A 21,118-nucleotide genomic window follows, 5' to 3' on the forward strand; every position below is an offset into this window, starting at 1 on the left:
CTTTCGGCAAAAATTGTGGACGGGTCCGCAATTCTGCTCTATCCATATGGAAAACCAGATAGGGGCTTTTATGTGACAAAGCCACCAACTCTGACACACGCCTAGCCGAAGCCAAGGCTAATAGCATGACCACCTTCCACGTGAGATATTTCAACTCCACCGTTTTAAGTGGTTCAAACCAGTGGGATTTCATGAAACTTAACACCACGTTAAGATCCCAAGGTGCCACTGGAGGCACAAAAGGAGGCTGAATATGCAGCACTCCCTTTACAAACGTCTGAACTTCTGGTAGAGAAGCCAACTCCTTTTGAAAGAAAATGGATAGGGCCGAAATCTGGACCTTAATGGAGCTCAATTTTAGGCCCAAATTCACTCCGGACTGTAGGAAGTGAAGGAAACGGCCCAGCTGGAATTCCTCCGTAGGAGCATTCCTGGCCTCACACCAAGAAACATATTTTCGCCATATACGGTGATAATGTTTAGCTGTCACGTCCTTCCTAGCCTTTATCAGTGTAGAAATGACCTCATCCGGAATGCCCTTCTCTGCTAGGATCCGGCGTTCAACCGCCATGCCGTCAAACGCAGCCGCGGTAAGTCTTGGAACAGACAGGGCCCCTGTTGCAACAGGTCCTGTCTTAGAGGAAGAGGCCACGGGTCCTCTGTGAGCATTTCTTGCAGATCTGGATACCAAGTCCTTCGTGGCCAATCTGGAACAATGAGGATTGTTCTCACTCCTCTTTTTCTTATTATCCTCAGCACCTTGGGTATGAGAGGAAGAGGAGGAAATACATAGACCGACTGGAATACCCACGGTGTCACCAGGGCATCCACAGCTACTGCCTGAGGGTCTCTTGACCTGGCGCAATACCTCTGTAGCTTTTTGTTGAGGCGGGATGCCATCATGTCCACCTGTGGCAGTTCCCACCGACTTGTAATCTGTGCGAAGACTTCCTGATGAAGTCCCCACTCTCCCGGGTGGAGGTCGTGTCTGCTGAGGAAGTCTGCTTCCCAGTTGTCCACTCCCGAGATGAACACTGCTGACAGTACGCTTACGTGATTCTCCGCCCAGCGAAGAATTCTGGTTGCTTCCGCCATCGCCACTCTGCTCCTTGTGCTGCCTTGTCGGTTTACATGAGCCACTGCGGTGATGTTGTCTGACTGAATCAGAACCGGTTGGTCACAAAGCAAGTTCTCTGCTTGACGCAGGGCGTTGTATATGGCCCTTAGTTCCAGGATGTTGATGTGAAGGCAAGTCTCTTGACTTGACCAAAGACCTTGGAAATTTCTTCCGTGTGTGACTGCTCCCCAACCTCGGAGGCTTGCGTCCGTGGTCACCAGGACCCAGTCCTGAATGCCGAATCTGCGGCCCTCAAGAAGGTGAGCACTCTGCAGCCACCGCAGGAGTGACACCCTGGCCCTGGGGGATAGGGTGATTAACCGATGCATCTGAAGATGTGATTCGGACCACTTGTCCAGTAAGTCCCATTGAAAGGTCCTCGCATGGAACCTGCCGAAGGGAATGGCCTCGTATGATGCCACCATCTTTCCCAGGAATCGAGTGCAGTGATGCACTGACACTTGTTTTGGTTTGAATAGGTTCCTGACCAGGGTCATGAGTTCCTGAGCTCTCTCTATCGGGAGATAAACCCTTTTCTGGTCTTTGTCCAGATTCATGCCCAGGAAAGGCAGACGAGTCGTAGGAACCAACTGCGACTTTGGAATATTTAGAATCCAGCCGTGTTGCCGTAACACTTCCAGAGAAAGTGATACGCTGTTCAGCAACTGCTCTCTTGATCTCGCTTTTATGAGGAGATCGTCCAAGTACGGGATAATTGTGACCCCTTGCTTCCGCAGAAGTACCATCATTTCCGCCATTACCTTGGTAAATATTCTCGGTGCCGTGGAGAGACCAAACGGCAACGTCTGAAATTGGTAATGACAATCCTGTACCACAAATCTGAGGTACGCCTGATGAGGTGCATAAATGGGGACATGAAGGTATGCATCCTTTATGTCCAGAGACACCATAAAATCCCCCCCCTTCCAGGCTTGCGATGACCGCTCTCAGCGATTCCATCTTGAACTTGAACCTTTTCAGGTATATGTTCAGGGATTTTAAATTCAATATGGGTCTGACCGAACCATCCGGTTTCGGGACTACAAACATGGTCAAATAATAACCCCTTCCCTGTTGAAGGAGGGGACCCTTGACCACCACCTGTTGAAGATACAATTTGTGAATTGCAGTTAACACTATTTCCCTCTCGTGGGGGGAAGCTGGTAGGGCCGATTTGAGGTATCGGTGAGGGGGCATCTCTTCGAATTCGAGCTTGTATCCCTGAGACACAATTTCTATTGCCCAGGGACAGGGCCGTTTTTACAGGCGTGCGTGCCGTGCATTTGCACGGGGCGCCCGCCGCGGATCCTGCTAGCAAGCGGCTGCCTTCACACTCCTGTCTCCCCCCGCCCCTCCGTTTTACTCGGCTCACTGGGCGGAGTTATGCATTGACGCGTTTGCGCTGTGACGTCATGACGTATTGACGCCATGACATCACACGCCGGGGTTTGACTATAAAATGTTAGACTCCACAGAGGAGCGGGTGGGCGCCATTTTATAAGTGACAAGTGTGTCACTTAAGTTAGGAGCAGAGCGGCTCGGGCAGCTGACGGAGCGGAGCGGAGGACGAGAAACGGTGGCCCTGCGGAGGATTCTGTCACTCACTGTGGCTGGAGGCAGGCAGGTTTTCGAAGGCAGCGTCACGGGCCGCAGCGGTGTTAGGGGCTGTGAGTGACGAACAGGCCGCAGCACTCACACAGTCAGTGACCCACCGACCGGACTGCACAGACTTTTCTGCAGCCAGCAGTCTCTCAGTCACAATCAGACTGCTGGCTTGCTGTGGCAATTTTCTGGATATAGGTAAAATGTAGCTATGGGTGGGAGCCTGCAATTACCCCCCCCCCCTTTCTTTTGTGTGTGTGTGTGGGGGGGGGGGGGGCAAAATTGCAGGCTCCCATCTATAGCCTACATCCTCTAATTCATCTTATTTTTAAATGGTGCCATTTCAATGTCATCACCCCCCCTCCTACCTCCTTCCCTTTTTTTTTTTTTTTTTTCATTAAAGGGTGTTGTGCAAGGGAGCCTGTAGTGTCACCTTATTTTATTTAAGGGGTGGGGGTGTGGGGTTGTTTGATATATGCAGCCATTGCTGCTGCTTGGAATTTTTTGTTTATTTATTATTCCAGGGTAGAAGAAGAATATGTTTGGAATGCATTACCAGTGCCGTTTCTTGTGGCGGGCGAGCCGGCAACCGCACAGGGCGCCCGCCGCGGCACTTTGCGGGTCCCTGAGTACCCCCTCCTACCTCTCCCCGAATACTCCTGCTCGGGGGGTGGAGTTTTGCGGAATGACGTGGTTGCGTCATGACGTCACGACGCAACTGCGTCATTCAGCGAAATTCCGCCCCCTCCCCCCAGCAGGAGTACCCGGGAAGAGGAGGGGGAGCGAAGCTGAAAAGAGGAGGTGCCGGCGGCCGGCGCGAGGAAGGAGCGGGAAGAGCCTCTTGATATGCAAGTTGTATATCTCTCCCCCCTCCCTCTACCTTCCTCCCCCCCCCCACTTGACACTTGCCTGCCACACTGTATAGAATGGGTACACTTGCCTGCCGTGCTATGTAAAATGGGGACACTTGCCTGCTGTACTGTGTAAAATGGGGACACGTGCCTGCCGTACTGTGTAAAATGGGGACTCTCGCCTGCCGTACTGTGTAAAATGGGGACTTGCCTGCTGCAATGTGTAAAATGGGGACTCTTGCCTGCCGTACTGTGTAAAATGGGGACTCTTGCCTGCTGCAATGTGTAAAATGGGGACTCTTGCCTGCCGTACTGTGTAAAATGGGGACTCTTGCCTGCCGCAATGTGTAAAATGGGGGCACGTGCCTGCCGCAATGTGTAAAATGGGGGCACGTGCCTGCCGCAATGTGTAAAATGGGGACACGTGCCTGCCGTACTGTGAAAAATGGGGATTATTTTTTTCCCCTTGTGGTGGCCGTGATGATGCGATCAGATGAGACCACGCCCATTTTAATGAAGCCACGCCCATTTTAACGAGGCCACGCCCCTTGTCGGGAGCGCGCGCATTCGGCGTGCGCATACTTTTACTTTTTAGATGTATATGGGGGGTGCATTTTTCTTTATGTGAATGGGGGGGGGGCGCATTTTTAAATCTCGCACTGGGAGCCAAATTGGCTAGAAACGGCCCTGCCCAGGGATCCACCTGGGAGTGAACCCACTTGTGGCTGAAATTTCAAAGACATGCCCCCACCGGGCCTAGCTCCGCCTGTGGAGCCCCAGCGTCATGCGGTGGATTTTGTAGAGGCCGGGGAGGACTTCTGTTCCTGGGAACTAGCTGTGTTGTGCAGCTTCTTTCCTCTGCCCCTGCCTCTGGCAAGAAAGGACGCACCTCGGACTTTCTTGTTTCTTTGTGATCGAAAGGACTGCATTTGATAATACGGTGCTCTCTTAGGCTGTGAGGGAATATAAAGCAAAAAATTTGACTTTCCAACTGTAGCTGTGGAGACCAGGTCCGAGAGACCCTCCCAAACAATTCCTCACCCTTGTAAGGTAAAACCTCCATATGCCTTTTTGAGTCGGCATCACCTGTCCATTGCCGAGTCCACAGGACCCTTCTGGCAGAAATCGACATAGCATTTATTCTAGAACCCAGTAGACTAATGTCTCTTTGAGCATCTCTCATATATAGGACAGCGTCTTTAATATGCCCCAGGGTCAACAATATAGTATCCTTGTCTAAGGTATCAATTTCCTCAGATAAGGTATCCGTCCATGCTGCTACAGCACTACACACCCAGGCCAACACAATTGCCGGCCTCAGTAAGGTACCTGAATGTGTATAAATGGACTTCAGGGTAACCTCCTGTTTGCGATCCACAGCATCTTTGAGGGTAGCCGTATCCTGTGACGGCAGGGCTACCTTCTTGGATAAGCGTGTTAAAGCTTTGTCCACCCTAGGGGAGGATTCCCTTTGGCGGGAAAGGATACGCCATAAGAATCCTTTTGGAAATCTGCAGTTTTTTTATCTGGAGATTCCCAAGCCTTTTCACATAACTCATTCAGCTCCTGTGAGGGGGGAAAGGTTACCTCCGGCTTCTTTCCCTTATACATATGCACCCTCTTGTCAGGGACTGGGGTTTCCTCTGTGATGTGCAACACATCCTTAATTGCTATAATCATATAACGGATGGATTTAGCTAATTTTGGCTGTAACTTTGCATCATCGTAATCGACACTGGAGTCAGAATCCATGTCGGTATCTGTGTCAACAATTTGGGATAGTGGGCGCTTCTGAGACCCTGACGGCCTCTGCGACATAGGATCAGGCACGGGTTGAGACCCTGTCCGTCCCGAGGCTTCAGCTTTGTCTAACCTTTTATGCAAGGAATTAACATTATCATTTAAAACCTTCCACATATCCATCCAATCAGGTGTCGGCGCCGTCGGCGGAGACACCACATTCATTTGCTCCCGCTCTGCTTCCACATAGCCTTCCTCATCAGACATGTCGACACAGTCGTACCGACACACCACACACACAGGGAATGCCCTTTCTGAAGACAGTTCCCCCACAAGGCCCTTTGGAGAGACAGAGAGAGAGTATGCCAGCACACACCCCAGCGCTATAAACCCAGGAATAACACAGTAACTTAATGTTAACCCAGTAGCTGCTGTTTATATTGTGTTTTGCGCCTAATTATGTGCCCCCCCTTTCTTTTTAACCCTCTTCTACCGTGTATCTGCAGGGCAGAGCCTGGGGAGCTTCCTCTCAGCGGAGCTGTGGAGAAAAAATGGCGCTGGTGAGTGCTGAGGAAGAAGCCCCGCCCCCTCGGCGGCGGGCTTCTGTCCCGCTTAAATATGCAATTCTTGGTGGGGGCTCATACATATATACAGTGCCCAGCTGTATATATGTTTAACTTTGCCAAAAGAGGTCCCAAATGCTGCCCAGGGCGCCCCCCCTGCGCCCTGCACCCTTACAGTGACCGGAGTATGTATAGGTGTGTGGAGCAATGGCGCACAGCTGCAGTGCTGTGCGTTACCTCAGTGAAGATCACGGAGTCTTCTGCCGGCTATGAAGTCTTCTTTGGTTCTCATATTCACCCGGCTTCTGTCTTCCGGCTCTGTGAGGGGGACGGCGGCGCGGCTCTGGGACCGGACGCCGAGGGTGAGATCCTGCGTACCGATCCCTCTGGAGCTAATGGTGTCCAGTAGCCTAAGAAGCAGGACCTAGCTTCAGAGAGTAGGGCTGCTTCTCTCCCCTCTGTCCCACGATGCAGGGAGTCTGTTGCCAGCAGATCTCCCTGAAAATAAAAAACCTAACAAAATACTTTCTCTCAGCAAACTCAGGAGAGCTCACTGAAAAGCACCCAGCTCGTCTGGGCACAGTATCAAACTGAGGTCTGGAGGAGGGACATAGAGGGAGGAGCCAGTGCACACCAGAACCTAAATTCTTTCTTAAAGTGCCCATGTCTCCTGCAGAGCCCGTCTATCCCCATGGTCCTTACGGAGTCCCCAGCATCCACTAGGACGTTAGAGAAATGATATAAAGTCATTATATACTGATCATTGCAGTACATGAATCCCTGAAATGTGAGCAGGAACGTTGCGGGTTAGTGTTTTCTTAGTCTTCGTCCTATACTAGCCTCAATTATTCCTTCTGCTACTCCCAAAATTCAGCTTTATTCTCTTTCATCCATGCTGTGTGTTACCCCTAAAAAGTAATCGTCTAGACATTCGCTTGGCTGATAATGGTAATTACAGCCCAAGCCTTTCATAGAAAGAAATGTCAAAAAGTCTAACAGCTGATCTTGGAATAGCAGAAGCTTTGCTCCACTCGACTGTCAACTCTAAACAACGGCCTGCGTAAACTCACAGCAATTGCAGGACATGTCTTTATATAAGTAGGACAACAAATTATTATAATTACATAGCTTTATTTATAAATGATCTGCTTTTCTTCACTGTAGAGATTTTCAATGACTTTGCGAATTACATTTGTACAAATAAAAAAATAGCAAAATAATGAAATTACAGCAGACACTAAGCAAATGCGCCCTTTACAAAGTGATTACATGTAACGAGGAGGCACAGTTGTCTTTCCTGCTGTTGCGGATAACACAAAGCACAGAGAATTTCTCTGTAATCTCTGCAAATGTTAGGTTCATCATGCCCGGTCCTAACACCATATGTTATTGACATCCAGTCTTGGAACCTTTTCTGAACGGGGTCTTCTAACTCTTCTAGCTGTAACAACATATTTTCTTTTCCCAATACATGTTTTTACTCATTAAGTTAAGCATCCCATTGTGAAATACATTCAAGAATAATGTCATGGGATTTTTTTGAAGCACCGATGGACACACTGGACCGGACGAGTACATTAGGTGGTCCTCTCCTAAAAACAACGGCAAGTAAGATCAGCCAACAGATACGATGGGTTCCACTGCGGAGATATCAGTCTTTCCAGACTGGATGTTAGAGGACGATGGTAGGGTGTTTGACACTAGTGACCTCTTGAAGCTTCTACTTTCAGGCCAGGCAACTCTATATGAAGGGAGGTTAGATGGCAGCATGTCCTCCTGTGGCCCGTTGTGTTTCTTGCACATGTTGAGTAAGGCTTTCAACTCTGATCGAAAATTGTCATTAAGCCAACAATATATAAATGGGTTGTAGCAAGTGCTACTCATGGCAAACCAGTGAAATGCAAAGTAAATGGCATTGTTAGTGCGAATGATTTGGCTAGAGAGGAGAACTACGTAACAGTTCAAAGGGAACCAGCAGACTGCGTAGAGAATCACCACAAGCATCAACATTTTTATGGTCTTCTTCTTTTTACGGCGGAGAGCAAAATACTGCTCGGTGGTGACATCACCGATGGCGTTCCGAAGCCACAACTTCTTTGCCACAGTTGTGTATGCAACAGAGATAATCAACAATGGGAGAACGTAGAGCAAGATGAAAGTGGATAAGTCCAGGTACTTCCAGTAGAGTTCTGAGGGTTCTGGGAAATCAGGGAGACACAAGCTTCGGATATTCTCCTCACTGCAACCGAAAGAGAACATCAGTGGAATTAAAAATGAATGACCAAAAGCCCAACACAGAATATATTGTCATTTACAATAAGCAGGGATGTAGTTGGCATCTCAACGTACCGGATGCCGGTAGTCAAAAGACTGACGCCGGAATCCCAACACCTGTCAGAATGCAGACGCCAGAATCCTAACAGCCACAATACCAAACGTAAGTATCCCGGGCTGGGCCACGGTTATGCTACAGGAGGAGAGTTAGGGTTAGGCTGTGGGGGGAGTGTTAGGGTTAGGCTAGGGGGGTAAGGTTAGGGTTAGGCTGCAGGGAGGGAGGGTTAGGCTGCAGGAAGAGAGGGTTAAAGTTAGGGGGAGGGTAAGGGTTGGGGTTACTTTAGTTGCTCATTTTTGTCAGGATTATGGCAGTTGGCATGCCGATGTCGATATTCTGACCGCCAGCATCCTGATTGCCGGTACCCCAAGCCCAACCTAATGTGCAGCCACAAAATTAAAACTGCCTGGCCTGAGGCTGGGGTATAGGGGAGAAGGAGCCCTGGGCTGCTGGGTAATTAAAATTAACTGTTTGGTGCCCAGTCTCTCCTCTCCAGGATATACCCATCGTCCTCCCGGTGCCCACTAATGGAGGAAGAAGAAATTAATTGGTTTTGCATATGCCTAGATGACGATAGCAAGATAAAGTATGCCTAGATGACGATAGCAAGATAAAGTAAGTGACTAATCTCTGGTCTTTAGAGGCTATATCCCAAAAAATATAAAGGTGGACCTACAGAAGGTGTGCAAATAGGTGTGATGACATGTAAAAATTGCCCCTAATGCAGCTTTACAATGAGTTATCCATTACATGAAACGGTTTGGGGTTTTTTCAAAAATACTGATTGGTTTGACTCCATGTATCCCTTAAGTTAATCATGATAGTAGGGGGACATGTGGGTTGTCTTTACTATGCGCAACTGATTCTGAGATTCATAGATCTCTTTACACGGACGCAGATGGTGAGTTTTTGCATACAGCGCTGGCGCAGAGGTGACTTTAAGCATTTTTGCATATGTCTGTCCAGTTCTGTGTGGGACGTTCCCTGAATTTTTTTGTGATATTTCATTTTTATCACAATGTTTCAGAATTCATAATGCATAGCTTGTTATGTTTCCAGTCTTGACATACACTAGAAAATATAAAATTTAATGTGAGAACTTCAGCGCACCCAATAATAATGAAAAAAGATATTTACTTTGGTAGCGCTGTGTGAAATGATGCAGTTCCAAAGTCACCTGCACAGTATACACAGTAAATAAATAAAAAAATTGCAACAAAAAATAATAAGAGGCACATTTGGAAATTTAACCTTTGGTGGCAGATTCTGGAGAATCGTTCATCAACTGGACACTTTCCTATTTCGTTGTTGTGTTACAGTATATTGCACTATTGTTTTTTTTGCGTTTATAACACATACAGGTAACTTTGAAATTGAATCATTTCCTCAGATTCAGTGCTAACAGAGTAAATATATTTTTTCATTATTAATACACTAGGAAATAGAAAAAAACAATACAGATTTCCCCAACACACTGGACCAGCAAAAGAGATTTACTTTCTACATGATAACAGAAATGCAGAGATCTCAGTTACATACATTTGCAAACATATGACAAGCCACCAGCCATGTCAGTACGTCTCTGCTCTGGTGGTCCTACTCTATATGATAATAGCACCTACTTTGGGTTATACATTTATAAATTGAGAGACAGCTCACCTGGAGGCACCCCAGGATCCCCTAATATGGCACTAAAAGGATCAGCATACCCTCCAGCTAATGATCCCATACGTGCCTTTCGGGACAGTGATACACAGAATGGTACTGGAGTTGCTCAATTAATTAGTCGGGTCATCGCGTTGGAATATGTACAGTATGTACAGGTGGAGGTGGTATGGCAGAGTGTATGTACACCCCAGCAGATGCCACTAGTCCCAAGAACAGCTCAGATCTTAACCAGTGGACTTGTTCATTCAGCAGTAATGTGCAGTGTACAGCCGTACTCACAGTTATGCTCCTACAGCATGGAGCGGAGAGGAACATACAGGTCACCAGCTGGTGACTGTATCAGGGTAGCGGTGCAGGATGCAAGCCAGGGACGGTTTAAGGATGGTGGGGGCTGTCGGTCGATTACGTTGTGGAGGCCCGCACTTTTTAAATAGCTGCAAACACCCCCGCCCCGGACAGGTTCCCTGGAGAGAACAGTGCCTGCACACCTGGATAAGCTCCCTGGAGAGGACAGCATCGGCACACCTGGACAGGTTATTTGGAGAGGACAGCGCCATAGCTCACTCCATAGACAGGACAGCGCCACAGCAGTACAGCCGGGCGGCTTACAGTCAGTGTCTGTGGGATTTCACTGCAGTATCCGGCAAGGCTCACTGCTGTACACTGAAGACCTCCTCGGTGGCCACTGTTATTAAACAGCTGAGCCGCCAGAGGAGGACTACTCCACAGCAAACAGCTGTGTGTGGGGGCCCTGGGACAACCACCCCTACATTAATCCAGCCCTGATGCAAGTGGTAATAGCGGTTCTGGCAGGATGGCATAGCGGTAATTGCAGGGTCTCTCTGGAGCTAGGTGGAAGATATCCGTCTACCACTGTGGCTTTCTAACACAGTGAAGTATTGTTGACAGCCATCTTGGATGGTGACTGAAGCCTCCCTGAAGCATTTAATATGGAGTATGTACAGTCATTTACATACCAATTGACTTGATATGTTGGTCTGCAGAAAGACTCATCGTTTGAAAAATCGAACCAATAAAAAGATTCACACGCAGAATGGAACCCGTAGATGCGTTCTCCCTACTTTACATTTAAATTGCCTTCAGTGTACCAGGGAAGAGTTGGAATTGAAAGCACATCTAAGTGAATGTATGTTGATAATAAATAACATAAATCACTTATTTAGGCTGTTCTAAAACAAAGGATGAAGTCTACCCAGAAGACTTTCATTTTGCTTTTTATACTGAAGCAACATACAGACTGCACATGAAAACACCAGAATAAAGAGGTCCCAAATATTCATATAAAATCCCATACAGTACACATGTAAATACAATTTAATCACAATACTCTCAATAATAAAGATTTAAAAACAAAATTGTGATGCCAAACCCCTTAGATTATCCTCCGCCATCCTTAGAAAACCCATTTCCAAGGGGAGCAGGGGTCTTCCATATTTTAAACTCTACTACTTGGCTGGACATGCAATCACATCGCATTAATGAGAACACCTCTGCCTAATTGACAGGCAGAGGCATGTGCGGGGCGGCGACTCAGCATTGTGGGGGTGTCAACTCGGTGTTGTGGGGGCGTCGACTCGGCATTGCAGGAGGTGTGTCATTGGAAACGGGGGCAGGTTCAGGGCGGCTGCGTAACGTCATACGTGGCTGCTGCGATGAGAAAAATGGCAGCTACTCGACTGCCTTCACAAGCAGGGGGGCTTCCCTTAATCAGCAATGCAATCGCAATTGAATTGAGATCATTGGCTGCCATCAGCGTGCTGGGCAGCCTTGCCCTATGATTGGCGGCCCCCAGCATGTGACTGATAGCAGTTGCAGTTTTGCTGAATCAGGCCCTATATACTGTATAATATATATGTATTTATTTAGACCAAGAACGGTAGAAGCAGAACACTCTTACAGTAGTTCAAGTAAACACTTTCCTGGTGCCTTTAATGTAATTTAATGTCATGTTTGCAGAATGAAACAACTCAATAGCGGTTGACTATAAATAGTGACAGATTATTGGATACTTTTGCAGACCAAGAGTATTTTATAGCCTTTCCTTTAACTAATGGGAAATCAAAATGTTCAATTTAAGGATGCAGAAACCTGTGTGTGTGAGACGTACATGCGGGAATACAGCCAGCTGAGAGTGACTGTCTGGGTCTATCACTGTATTCATTGTCTCATTTTTTAAATTAGGTTATTTATATAACGTCAGCATATTTCACTGAGCTTTCCAATTGAGAACAAAACAGTTTGTCTGTTATAACCCAGTCTTGTTCTATTACTAAGAGGTAAGAGGGCCCTGCTCGCAGGTTTACACTCTATAGGGAAATAGGAATTTGGTACATGAGGATAAGTGCTACATATTACAGTTGGTCAATCAGACTTCAGAGGTTCTTGGTGGACTATATGATCCAGTCAAAATCTTAAACCATTGGTGTAGACTAAACTATCCCTATACACAGAGATAATCCATAATCCATTCTTTCTGGCCACTGCTGTTGATGCTTATCACTAGTTGGTGCCATGCCTGGTGCTGCCCACAGTGGTGCCCACAGGGAAGAGGTGCCCACCATGCAACAACACCCTGAAACATGTTGCAGAATCCCTGCAGAAGCAGACTAAACCTTGTTGGGCACTATCTGCTTCCACCCCATGGCAGGCGCCGGCGGCTATGTTGCCCACAAGAGAGTAGTGGGCCAAACCCTGCCCCCCCCCTCTTGCCCAGCCCCTGCAGCCTCTCACCAGCAGATCCCCCTGCATCTCTTAACCATCCTGATCACTAGCTTCCCCTTCATGTTTAAGAGGGATCTGGTCTGAAGATCGACAGTGTCTAGGTCGACAATGTTTAGGTCGACCACTATAGGTCGACAGTCACTAGGTCGACATGGATGGAAGGTCGACAGGGTTTCTAGGTCTACATGTGCTAGGTCGACAGGTCTAAAGGTCGACATGAGTTTTTCACATTTTTTTTCTTTTTAAAATTTTTTTCATACTTAACGATCCACGTGGACTACGATTGGAACGGTAAAGTGTGCGGAGCGAAGGCACCATGCGAGGGGACGCGGTGCACTAATTTGGGATCCCGGTCACTCTACGAAGAAAACGACACACAAAAAAAATCCTCATGTCGACCTTTAGACCTGTCGACCTAGCACATGTCGACCTAGAAACCCTGTCGACCTTCCATCCATGTCGACCTAGTGACTGTCGACCTATGGTGGTCGACATAAACATTGTCGACCTAGACACTGTCGATTTGATGAACCACACCCGTTTAAGAGAGGGTTAGGTTTAGGCATAACTGGGGAGGGTTAGTCAGGCTGTGGGTAAGGAGGGTTAGGGTCATGGAGGTTAGGGATTAGGGGTACTATACTTACCTAGTAGGTGTCAGGATCCAGAGCATCAGGATGCCGCTGTCTGTATTCTGACAGCCAGCATACCAAGTGCCGGGTTCCCGATACCATCCCCAGTTACAAAGTACCAATTCTAGCTGTGTTTGCCCACTATTTGCTTCTACAACTAGTGAGAGGTACTGGAGTTGTCTCTTAAAATAGATAAAAATCAGCTTCCAATGCCGGAACCACTGATGACATTGCTACAGTTTATACTGGAATGCCCCAATCACCCATGAGGATAACTCGTTTTTCTTTGCTGCAATTTCAAATTAAAATGATAATTGAATTTCTGAACATTCATTTCTGCTAAGTGGCGCATAACAAGTTCCAATCAGCACAATGCTTCTTCCTTTTCTCCATATATAGCCATCTCATTCTCTACCCATAAGGACTTTAGATTATTATAATTTCACAGACAGCGTCCTGCAGGTCTTACGCAGACTGCTACACATGCACAAGCTCTTTCCTCTACCCAGGGGCACTTTAAGAGAGGAGGAGTCCCGGGTGCAGCCTCCTCCGTTCGTTCTCCCTCCTCTCTGCCGGCAGCGCTGAGAGTCTGAGCACTAGAGGGCTCAGACTCTTCTGCGCATGCGCAGATCTCCGGGAAAATGGTGCGGCTGCCATTTTCCCTGAGATTTCTCTGCTTCGCATGCGCAGAACTCCGTGAAAATGGCCACTGAGCCATTTTCATGGTGTTTTAACAGCACTCCGGATGCCGGCACTGGACTCCTGAGGGGTGAGTATTTTAAAAATGGGTGCAGCGTGTGCGGTGGGGGCCCCCCCTGCACCCATTATAGAAACGCCAGTGCCTCTACCCCTGCGTTTCCACAGTGCTGTCGGCATTCTGTCGGGATCCCGATCCCAGTGATTCTGATGCCATCCCATATAATAAATGCTACTGCTACTATTTATTTTTCCCAATTCCTTACTGCCTCCTCCATTCCATCCGACTAAGCCGTGTTCTCAGGACTTTATTGCACATCACGTTTATGTCCATTCCTTCAATACACAGTTCAAATATTCTCTAGCTGTGTAACCATCTTATCCCTCAGCACAACTGCAGCTGGTCCCTACTGTAGAGCCTGTATCAAAAAGTGAAGTCCTCTCGTTTCTCCAAAACCCACCTTTTTGCACCAAGGGACTGAATCAGGGGGACACAATGCAGGTGTCAGTGGATTTGTGTTACAGTCGCGCTGCACAAGTGCCGAGTTTGATTACCGAGGGGTGGTGAGTCAAACGCAGGGGAGTCGCAACCATTTTAGGGGTGTGTCTCGGCCTGTGACTGAGTCTTCGTACGTAGTTATAAAGGTTCCGGCAGCATACTTCTGACGGACATCTCTGTACAGATCCTCACAGCTGTGAAAGGGTTTGTGCGCACCACTCAGTCAGGCCCTAGTGGTCAAATGTAATAGCCGTCGATTTGCGTGAGCTGGCAAGATTCTGACCTGGTTAAATTTGCCTTTAAACTAAGGGGGACATTTACTAAGCAGTGATAAGAGCGGAGAAGTGAGCCAGTGGAGAGGTTGCCCATGGCAACCAATCAGCACTGAAGTAACATCTATAATTTGCATACTATAAAATGATACAGAGCTGCTGATTGGTTGATGGGGCAACTTCTCCACTGGCTCACTTCTCCACTCTTATCACTGCTTAGTAAATGCCTCCCTTAGTGCCGCTTTAAATCTGTATCTCCAGAAATGCAGAGGTTCCTCCAAATCGCTGGCTATTAAATTTGGTCCTAAATTCATAGCGGCTTATTACCTCCCCAAGCTCCCGCTGTCTTTTGAGTAGCGTACGAGGCACTAGTAGTATTTCAGAAAAATTACTATTGGAATTCCTGCATTATTTACTGTCTACAGGGCCTATTTATTAATAACTAAAATTTGCAGACGGCTTCGTTCACGTGGATGTCTGTTATTACTCAGCGGAACTAATTTTACAAAGACAGTAGTGCCATCTAATATTGTGATGTATATTTCATATTGTATACATTGATCACAAAATTTCTTTGTAAACAATACAAAGGGATAAACACAAAAAGATGCTTGGAGCCACTAACTCGAGAGCAAGCCACATAAAGCTGGCTGTGTGAGAAGCAGCTGGTCCTGAGATCTACGCCTACAGCCGTGTTTGTCCCTGCGACTTGTTGATCGTCATAGTGAAGCATATGCTTACAGGTGCTTGAATTGAAAAGGAAAATTGTTTGCGATAAGGTGGATGCGTGGTATAAACACAGTCTCACCTGCGCTACATCCTATTAGAATCTCTGCCCCAATTAGGTTCCTCTGCAGAGCAGTCACTTCAAGTCGGGTTCTGCATAACTTGGGCGGAGTCAAGTTCCACAGAAGCATGATCGGAACACCAACTTTCAGTGCGCAGAGTGTCAAGCGTCTGTTTTTTCCTTTATTGCTCCTCTCCCTGATGTCACATCGAGATTATACATACCTCAGTTACTTTCTAGGTCACTAAGCTATACAATAGTTATAATGCGATCCAAATTCATTTAGTCGTTTTTGCGTGATGCCAGAACGAACAGACAGTCAAAAATTTAGTTTCTCTTATGTCCTAGAGGATGCTGGGGACTCCGTAAGGACCATGGGGTATAGACGGGCTCCGCAGGAGACATGGGCACCTAAAAGAACTTTCTAGCATGGTGTGCACTGGCTCCTCCCTCTATGCCCCTCCTCCAGACCTCAGTTAGATCTTGTGCCCAGAGGAGATAGGGTGCATTACAGGGAGCTCTCCTGAGTTTTCTGTAAAAAGAATTTTGTTAGGTTTTTTATTTTCAGGGAGCCTGCTGGCAACAGGCTCCCTGCATCGTGGGACTGAGGGGAGAGAAGCAGACCCACTTCTTAAGAGTTAAGGGCTCTGCTTCTTAGGCTACTGGACACCATTAGCTCCAGAGGGAGTCGGAACACAGGTCTCACCCTGGGGTTCGTCCCAGAGCCGCACCGCCATCCTCCTCACAGATGCCGGAAAAAAGAAGCCGAGTGAGTATGACAGATCATAAGAAGACGTCAGGCGGCAGAAGACTTCAGATCTTCTTGAGGTAAGCGCGCAGCAGGTAGCTGCGCGCCATTGCTCCCACATTTACACACGTGGCACTGATGGGCGCAGGGGGGGTGCCCTGGGCAGTAATAAACCTTGTTTTTTGGCAAGAAGCATGTAGTTAGGCTGCGGGGCAGTAAACTACGAATCCCCGCCATTTTTTTCAAAATCTCGAGCGGGACCGAAGCCCGCCGCGCGAGGGGGCGGAGCTTGATCCCTCAGGACTAACCAGCGCCATTTTCTCCACAGAGGCTGCAGAGAACGCTGGCTCCCCGGACTTTCCCCTGCTGAGCATCAGAGGGCTGAAAAAAAGAGAGGGGGTCACATATTTAAGGCGCAGTGAGTGGGGAAATCTGTATACATTTATATGTAAAAGAGCTATCTGGGGTTTTTCCCCTGGGTCAGTTGGCGCTGGTGTGTGCTGGCATACTCTCTCTCTGTCTCTCCAAAGGGCCTTCTTTAGGGAATTGTCCCCTTATAGTTATATCCCAGTGTGTGTGGGGTGTCGGTACGTGTGTCGGCATGTCTGAAACGGAAGGCTTATCCAAAGAGGAGGTGGAACAGATGAGTGGTGTGTCTCAGTCGGCGGTGCCGACTCAGGATTGGATGGATATGTGGCATATGTTAAATGCTAGTGTAGCTTCACTGCATAAAAGACTGGACAAAGCAGAGTCCAGAGCGTCGGCAGGTAATCAATCTACAGATTGTACCGACTCACAGGACCCGTCGGGGTCTCAGAAACGTCCCTTCTCACAAATAAGGGACACAGATACCGACACGGACTCTGATTCCAGTGTCAACTATGATGAAGGAAGGTTGCACACCAGGGTGACAAAAAGTATTCAGTGCATGATTATTGCAATTAAAGATGTGTTACATATCACTGATGAGCCCTCGGTGCCCGACACGAGGATACACATGTTTAAGGGAAAGAAACAGGTTATAAACTTTCCTCCTTCCCATGGAATTAATGAGTTATGTGAAAAAGCTTGGGAAACTCCAGAAAAGAAACTGCAGATTCCCAAAAGGGTTCTTATGGCGTACCGTTTCCCTACACAGGACAGGGTACGTTGGGAATCCTCTCCCACAGTGGACAAAGCCTTAACACGCCTTTCCAAGAAGGTGGCGCTACCGTCCCGACACAGCGGCCCTCAAGGATCCTGCGGACCGCAGGCAAGAGACTACACTAAAGTCTATCTACACTCATACTGGTACTTTGCTTAGACCGGCAATTGCGTCGGCATGGGTATGTAGTGCAGTAGCAGCTTGGACAGATACACTGTCAGCTGACCTTGATACCCTAGATAGGGATACAATTTTGTTAACATTAGCTCATATTAAGGACGCAGTCTTATATATGAGGGACGCTCAAAGAGACATTGGTTTGCTGGGTTCAAGAGCCAATGCTATGGCTATTTCGGCAAGAAGAGCCTTGTGGATCCGCCAATGGACGGGGGATGCAGACTCAAAAAGGCATATGGAGGTTTTACCTTACAAAGGTGATGTATTGTTTGGGGACGGCCTTGCGGACCTGATCTCTACAGCTACCGCGGGTAAGTCGACCTTTTTACCTTTTGTTCCCCAACAGCAAAAGAAACCCCCACAATATCAGATGCAGTCCTTTCGGTCGCATAGATCCAGAAGAGGTCGGGGCTCCTCTTTCCTCGCCAGAGGTAAGGGTAGAGGCAAGAGGACACCTGCTGCGGCTGGTTCCCAAGAGCAGAAGTCCTCCCCGGCTTCCGCTAAGTCCACCGCATGACGCTGGGGCTCCCCTGCGGGAGTCCGCTCAGGTGGGGGCACGCCTTCGACTATTCAGCCAAGTCTGGGTTCAGTCAGACGTGGACCCTTGGGTGATAGAAATAGTCTCCCAGGGCTACAAGCTGGAATTCGAAGAGGTGCCCCCACGCAGATTTTTCAAGTCGGCCTTACCAGCTTCTACCCCAGAGCGGGAAGTAGTGCTAGCTGCAATTCAAATGCTGTGTCACTGTCAACAGCAAGTGATTATCAGGGTTCCCCTGAGCACACAGGGAAAAGGGTATTATTCAACCCTAATTGTGGTCCCTAAGCCGGATGGTTCGGTCAGGCCCATTTTAAACCTAAAATACCTAAACCTATACCTGAAAAGATTCAAATTCAAGATGGAATCGCTCCGAGTGGTGATAGCCTGCCTGGAAGGGGGGGATTTTATGGTGTCACTGGACATAAAGGATGCTTACCTTCAGGTCCCCATATATCCCTCTCATCAGGAGTACCTGAGATTCGCGGTACAGGATTGTCATTACCAATTTCAGACGTTGCCGTTTGGGCTGTCCACGGCCCCGAGGATTTTCACCAAGATAATGGCGGAAATGATGGCGATCCTGCGCAAGCGAGGAGTCACAATTATCCCATACTTGGACGATCTCCTGATAAAAGCGAGATCAAGAGAGCAATTACTGGAGAACGTGTCACTCTCTCAGAGAGTGCTTCAGCAACATGGGTGGATTCTCAATCTACCAAAGTCACAGTTGGTTCCGACAACTCCACTAGCCTTCCTTGGCATGATACTGGATACGGAACAAAAGAAAGTTTTCCTCCCATTGGAAAAAGTCCAGGACCTCCAGAACATGGTCCGAGAACTACTGAAGCCCAAAAAAGTGTCAGCTCATCAATGCACTCGGGTTCTGGGGAAAATGGTGGCAACTTACGAGGCCATTCCCTTCGGCAGGTTCCATGCAAGGACGTTTCAATGGGATCTTCTGGACAAATGGTCCGTGTCCCATCTACAATTACATCAAAAAATAACACTGTCCCCCAGGGCCAGGGTGTCTCTTCTATGGTGGCTGCAAAGTGCTCACCTTCTAGAGGGTCGCAGGTTCGGCATTCAGTACTGGATCCTGGTAACCACGGATGCGAGCCTCCGAGGATGGGGAGCAGTCACCCAAGGAAGAAATTTTCAGGGACTATGGTCAGACCAGGAGTCCTGTCTACACATCAACGTGTTGGAGCTAAGGGCCATATACAACGGCCTTCGACAAGTGGAGATTCTTCTTCACAACCTACCGGTTCTGATTCAATCAGACAATGTCACAGCAGTAGCTCATGTGAACCGCCAAGGCGGGACAAGAAGCAGAGTCGCGATGGCGGAAGCCACCAGGATTCTTCGCTGGGCGGAAAATCACGTAAGCGCTCTGTCAGCTGTCTTCATTCCGGGAGTGGACAACTGGGAAGCAGACTTCCTCAGCAGACACGATCTCCATCCAGGAGAGTGGGGACTTCATCAAGAAGTCTTTGCACAGATAACGGATCTCTGGGGAGTACCTCAAATAGACATGATGGCATCACGTCTCAACAAGAAGCTTCGGAGGTATTGTGCCAGGTCCCGGGACCCTCAGGCACTAGCAGTAGACGCTCTGGTAACACCATGGGTATTCCAGTCGGTCTACGTGTTTCCTCCTCTTCCTCTCATCACAAAAGTGTTGAGGATCATAAATCGAAAAAGAGTACAAACAATACTCATTGTTCCAGACTGGCCTCGAAGGGCCTGGTACTCAGATCTTCAGGAGATGCTCACGGAAGATCCCTGGCCTCTTCCTCTAAGGGAAGACCTGTTACAGCAGGGGCCCTGCATGTTCCAAGACTTACCGCGGTTACGTTTGACGGCATGGCGGTTGAACGCCAGATCCTAGCGGAGAAGGGTATTCCGGAGGAGGTCATACCTACTCTAATAAAGGCTAGGAAGGAGGTGACGGCGAAACATCACCGTATCTGGCGGAAATATGTCTCTTGGTGTGAAATCAAGAATGCTCCTACGGAAGATTTCCATCTGGGTCGTTTTCTCCACTTCCTACAGACAGGAGTGGATATAGGCCTAAAGTTAGGCTCTGTTAAAGTACAGATTTCGGCCTTGTCAATATTCTTTCAGAAGGAATTGGCTTCTCTTCCAGAAGTCCAGACTTTTGTAAAAGGAGTACTACACATCCAGCCTCCTTTTGTACCCCCAGTGGCACCATGGGACCTAAACGTGGTGTTGCAGTTCCTTAAATCACACTGGTTTGAACCCCTTAAAACGGTGGAGTTGAAATTTCTCACCTGGAAGGTGGTCATGTTGTTGGCCTTGGCATCTGCGAGGCGTGTGTCAGAATTGGCGGCCTTGTCTTACAAGAGCCCTTACTTGAGTTTTCACGTAGATAGAGCGGAATTGAGGACTCGTCCTCAATTTTTACCTAAGGTGGTGTCTTCATTTCATATGAACCAACCTATTGTGGTGCCTGTGGCTACGAGTGACTTGGAGGATTCCATGTCCCTGGATGTAGTCAGGGCCTTAAAAATTTATGTAGCCAGGACGGCTAGAATTAGGAAAACAAATGCATTGTTTGTCCTGTATGCTGCCAACATGATTGGCGCGCCTGCTTCGAAGCAGACTATTGCTCGCTGGATCTGTAACACGATTCAGCAGGCTTATGTTACGGCTGGATTGCCGTTACCGCATTCAGTAAAGGCCCATTCCACTAGGAAGGTGGGCTCTTCTTGGGCGGCTGCCCGGGGCGTCTCGGCATTACAGCTTTGCCGAGCAGCAACTTGGTCGGGGTCAAACACTTTTGCAAAATTCTACAAGTTTGATACCCTGGCTGATGAGGACCTAGCATTTGCTCAGTCGGTGCTGCAGAGTCATCCGCACTCTCCCGCCCGATTGGGAGCTTTGGTATAAACCCCATGGTCCTTACGGAGTCCCCAGCATCCTCTAGGACGTAAGAGCAAATAAGATTTTAAACCTACCGGTAAATCTTTTTCTCCTAGTCCGTAGAGGATGC

General features: G+C 48.1%; 1 protein-coding gene across 1 annotated transcript in view; it reads right to left on the reverse strand.

Annotated features, from left to right (window-relative positions):
- Positions 1-6,984: 6,984 nt before the first annotated feature.
- GPR83 (G protein-coupled receptor 83) overlaps positions 6,985-21,118 on the reverse strand; it is a 61,182-nt gene continuing 47,048 nt past the window's right edge. Inside the window, exon 4 of the mRNA XM_063956994.1 lies at positions 6,985-8,112. Within this exon, the coding sequence (XP_063813064.1) occupies positions 7,488-8,112 (625 nt within the window). The 3' untranslated portion in view covers positions 6,985-7,487. The remainder of the gene's footprint in view (positions 8,113-21,118) is intronic.

This window comes from Pseudophryne corroboree, chromosome 2 (genome assembly GCF_028390025.1).
Source record: "Pseudophryne corroboree isolate aPseCor3 chromosome 2, aPseCor3.hap2, whole genome shotgun sequence".
NCBI lineage: Eukaryota > Metazoa > Chordata > Amphibia > Anura > Myobatrachidae > Pseudophryne > Pseudophryne corroboree.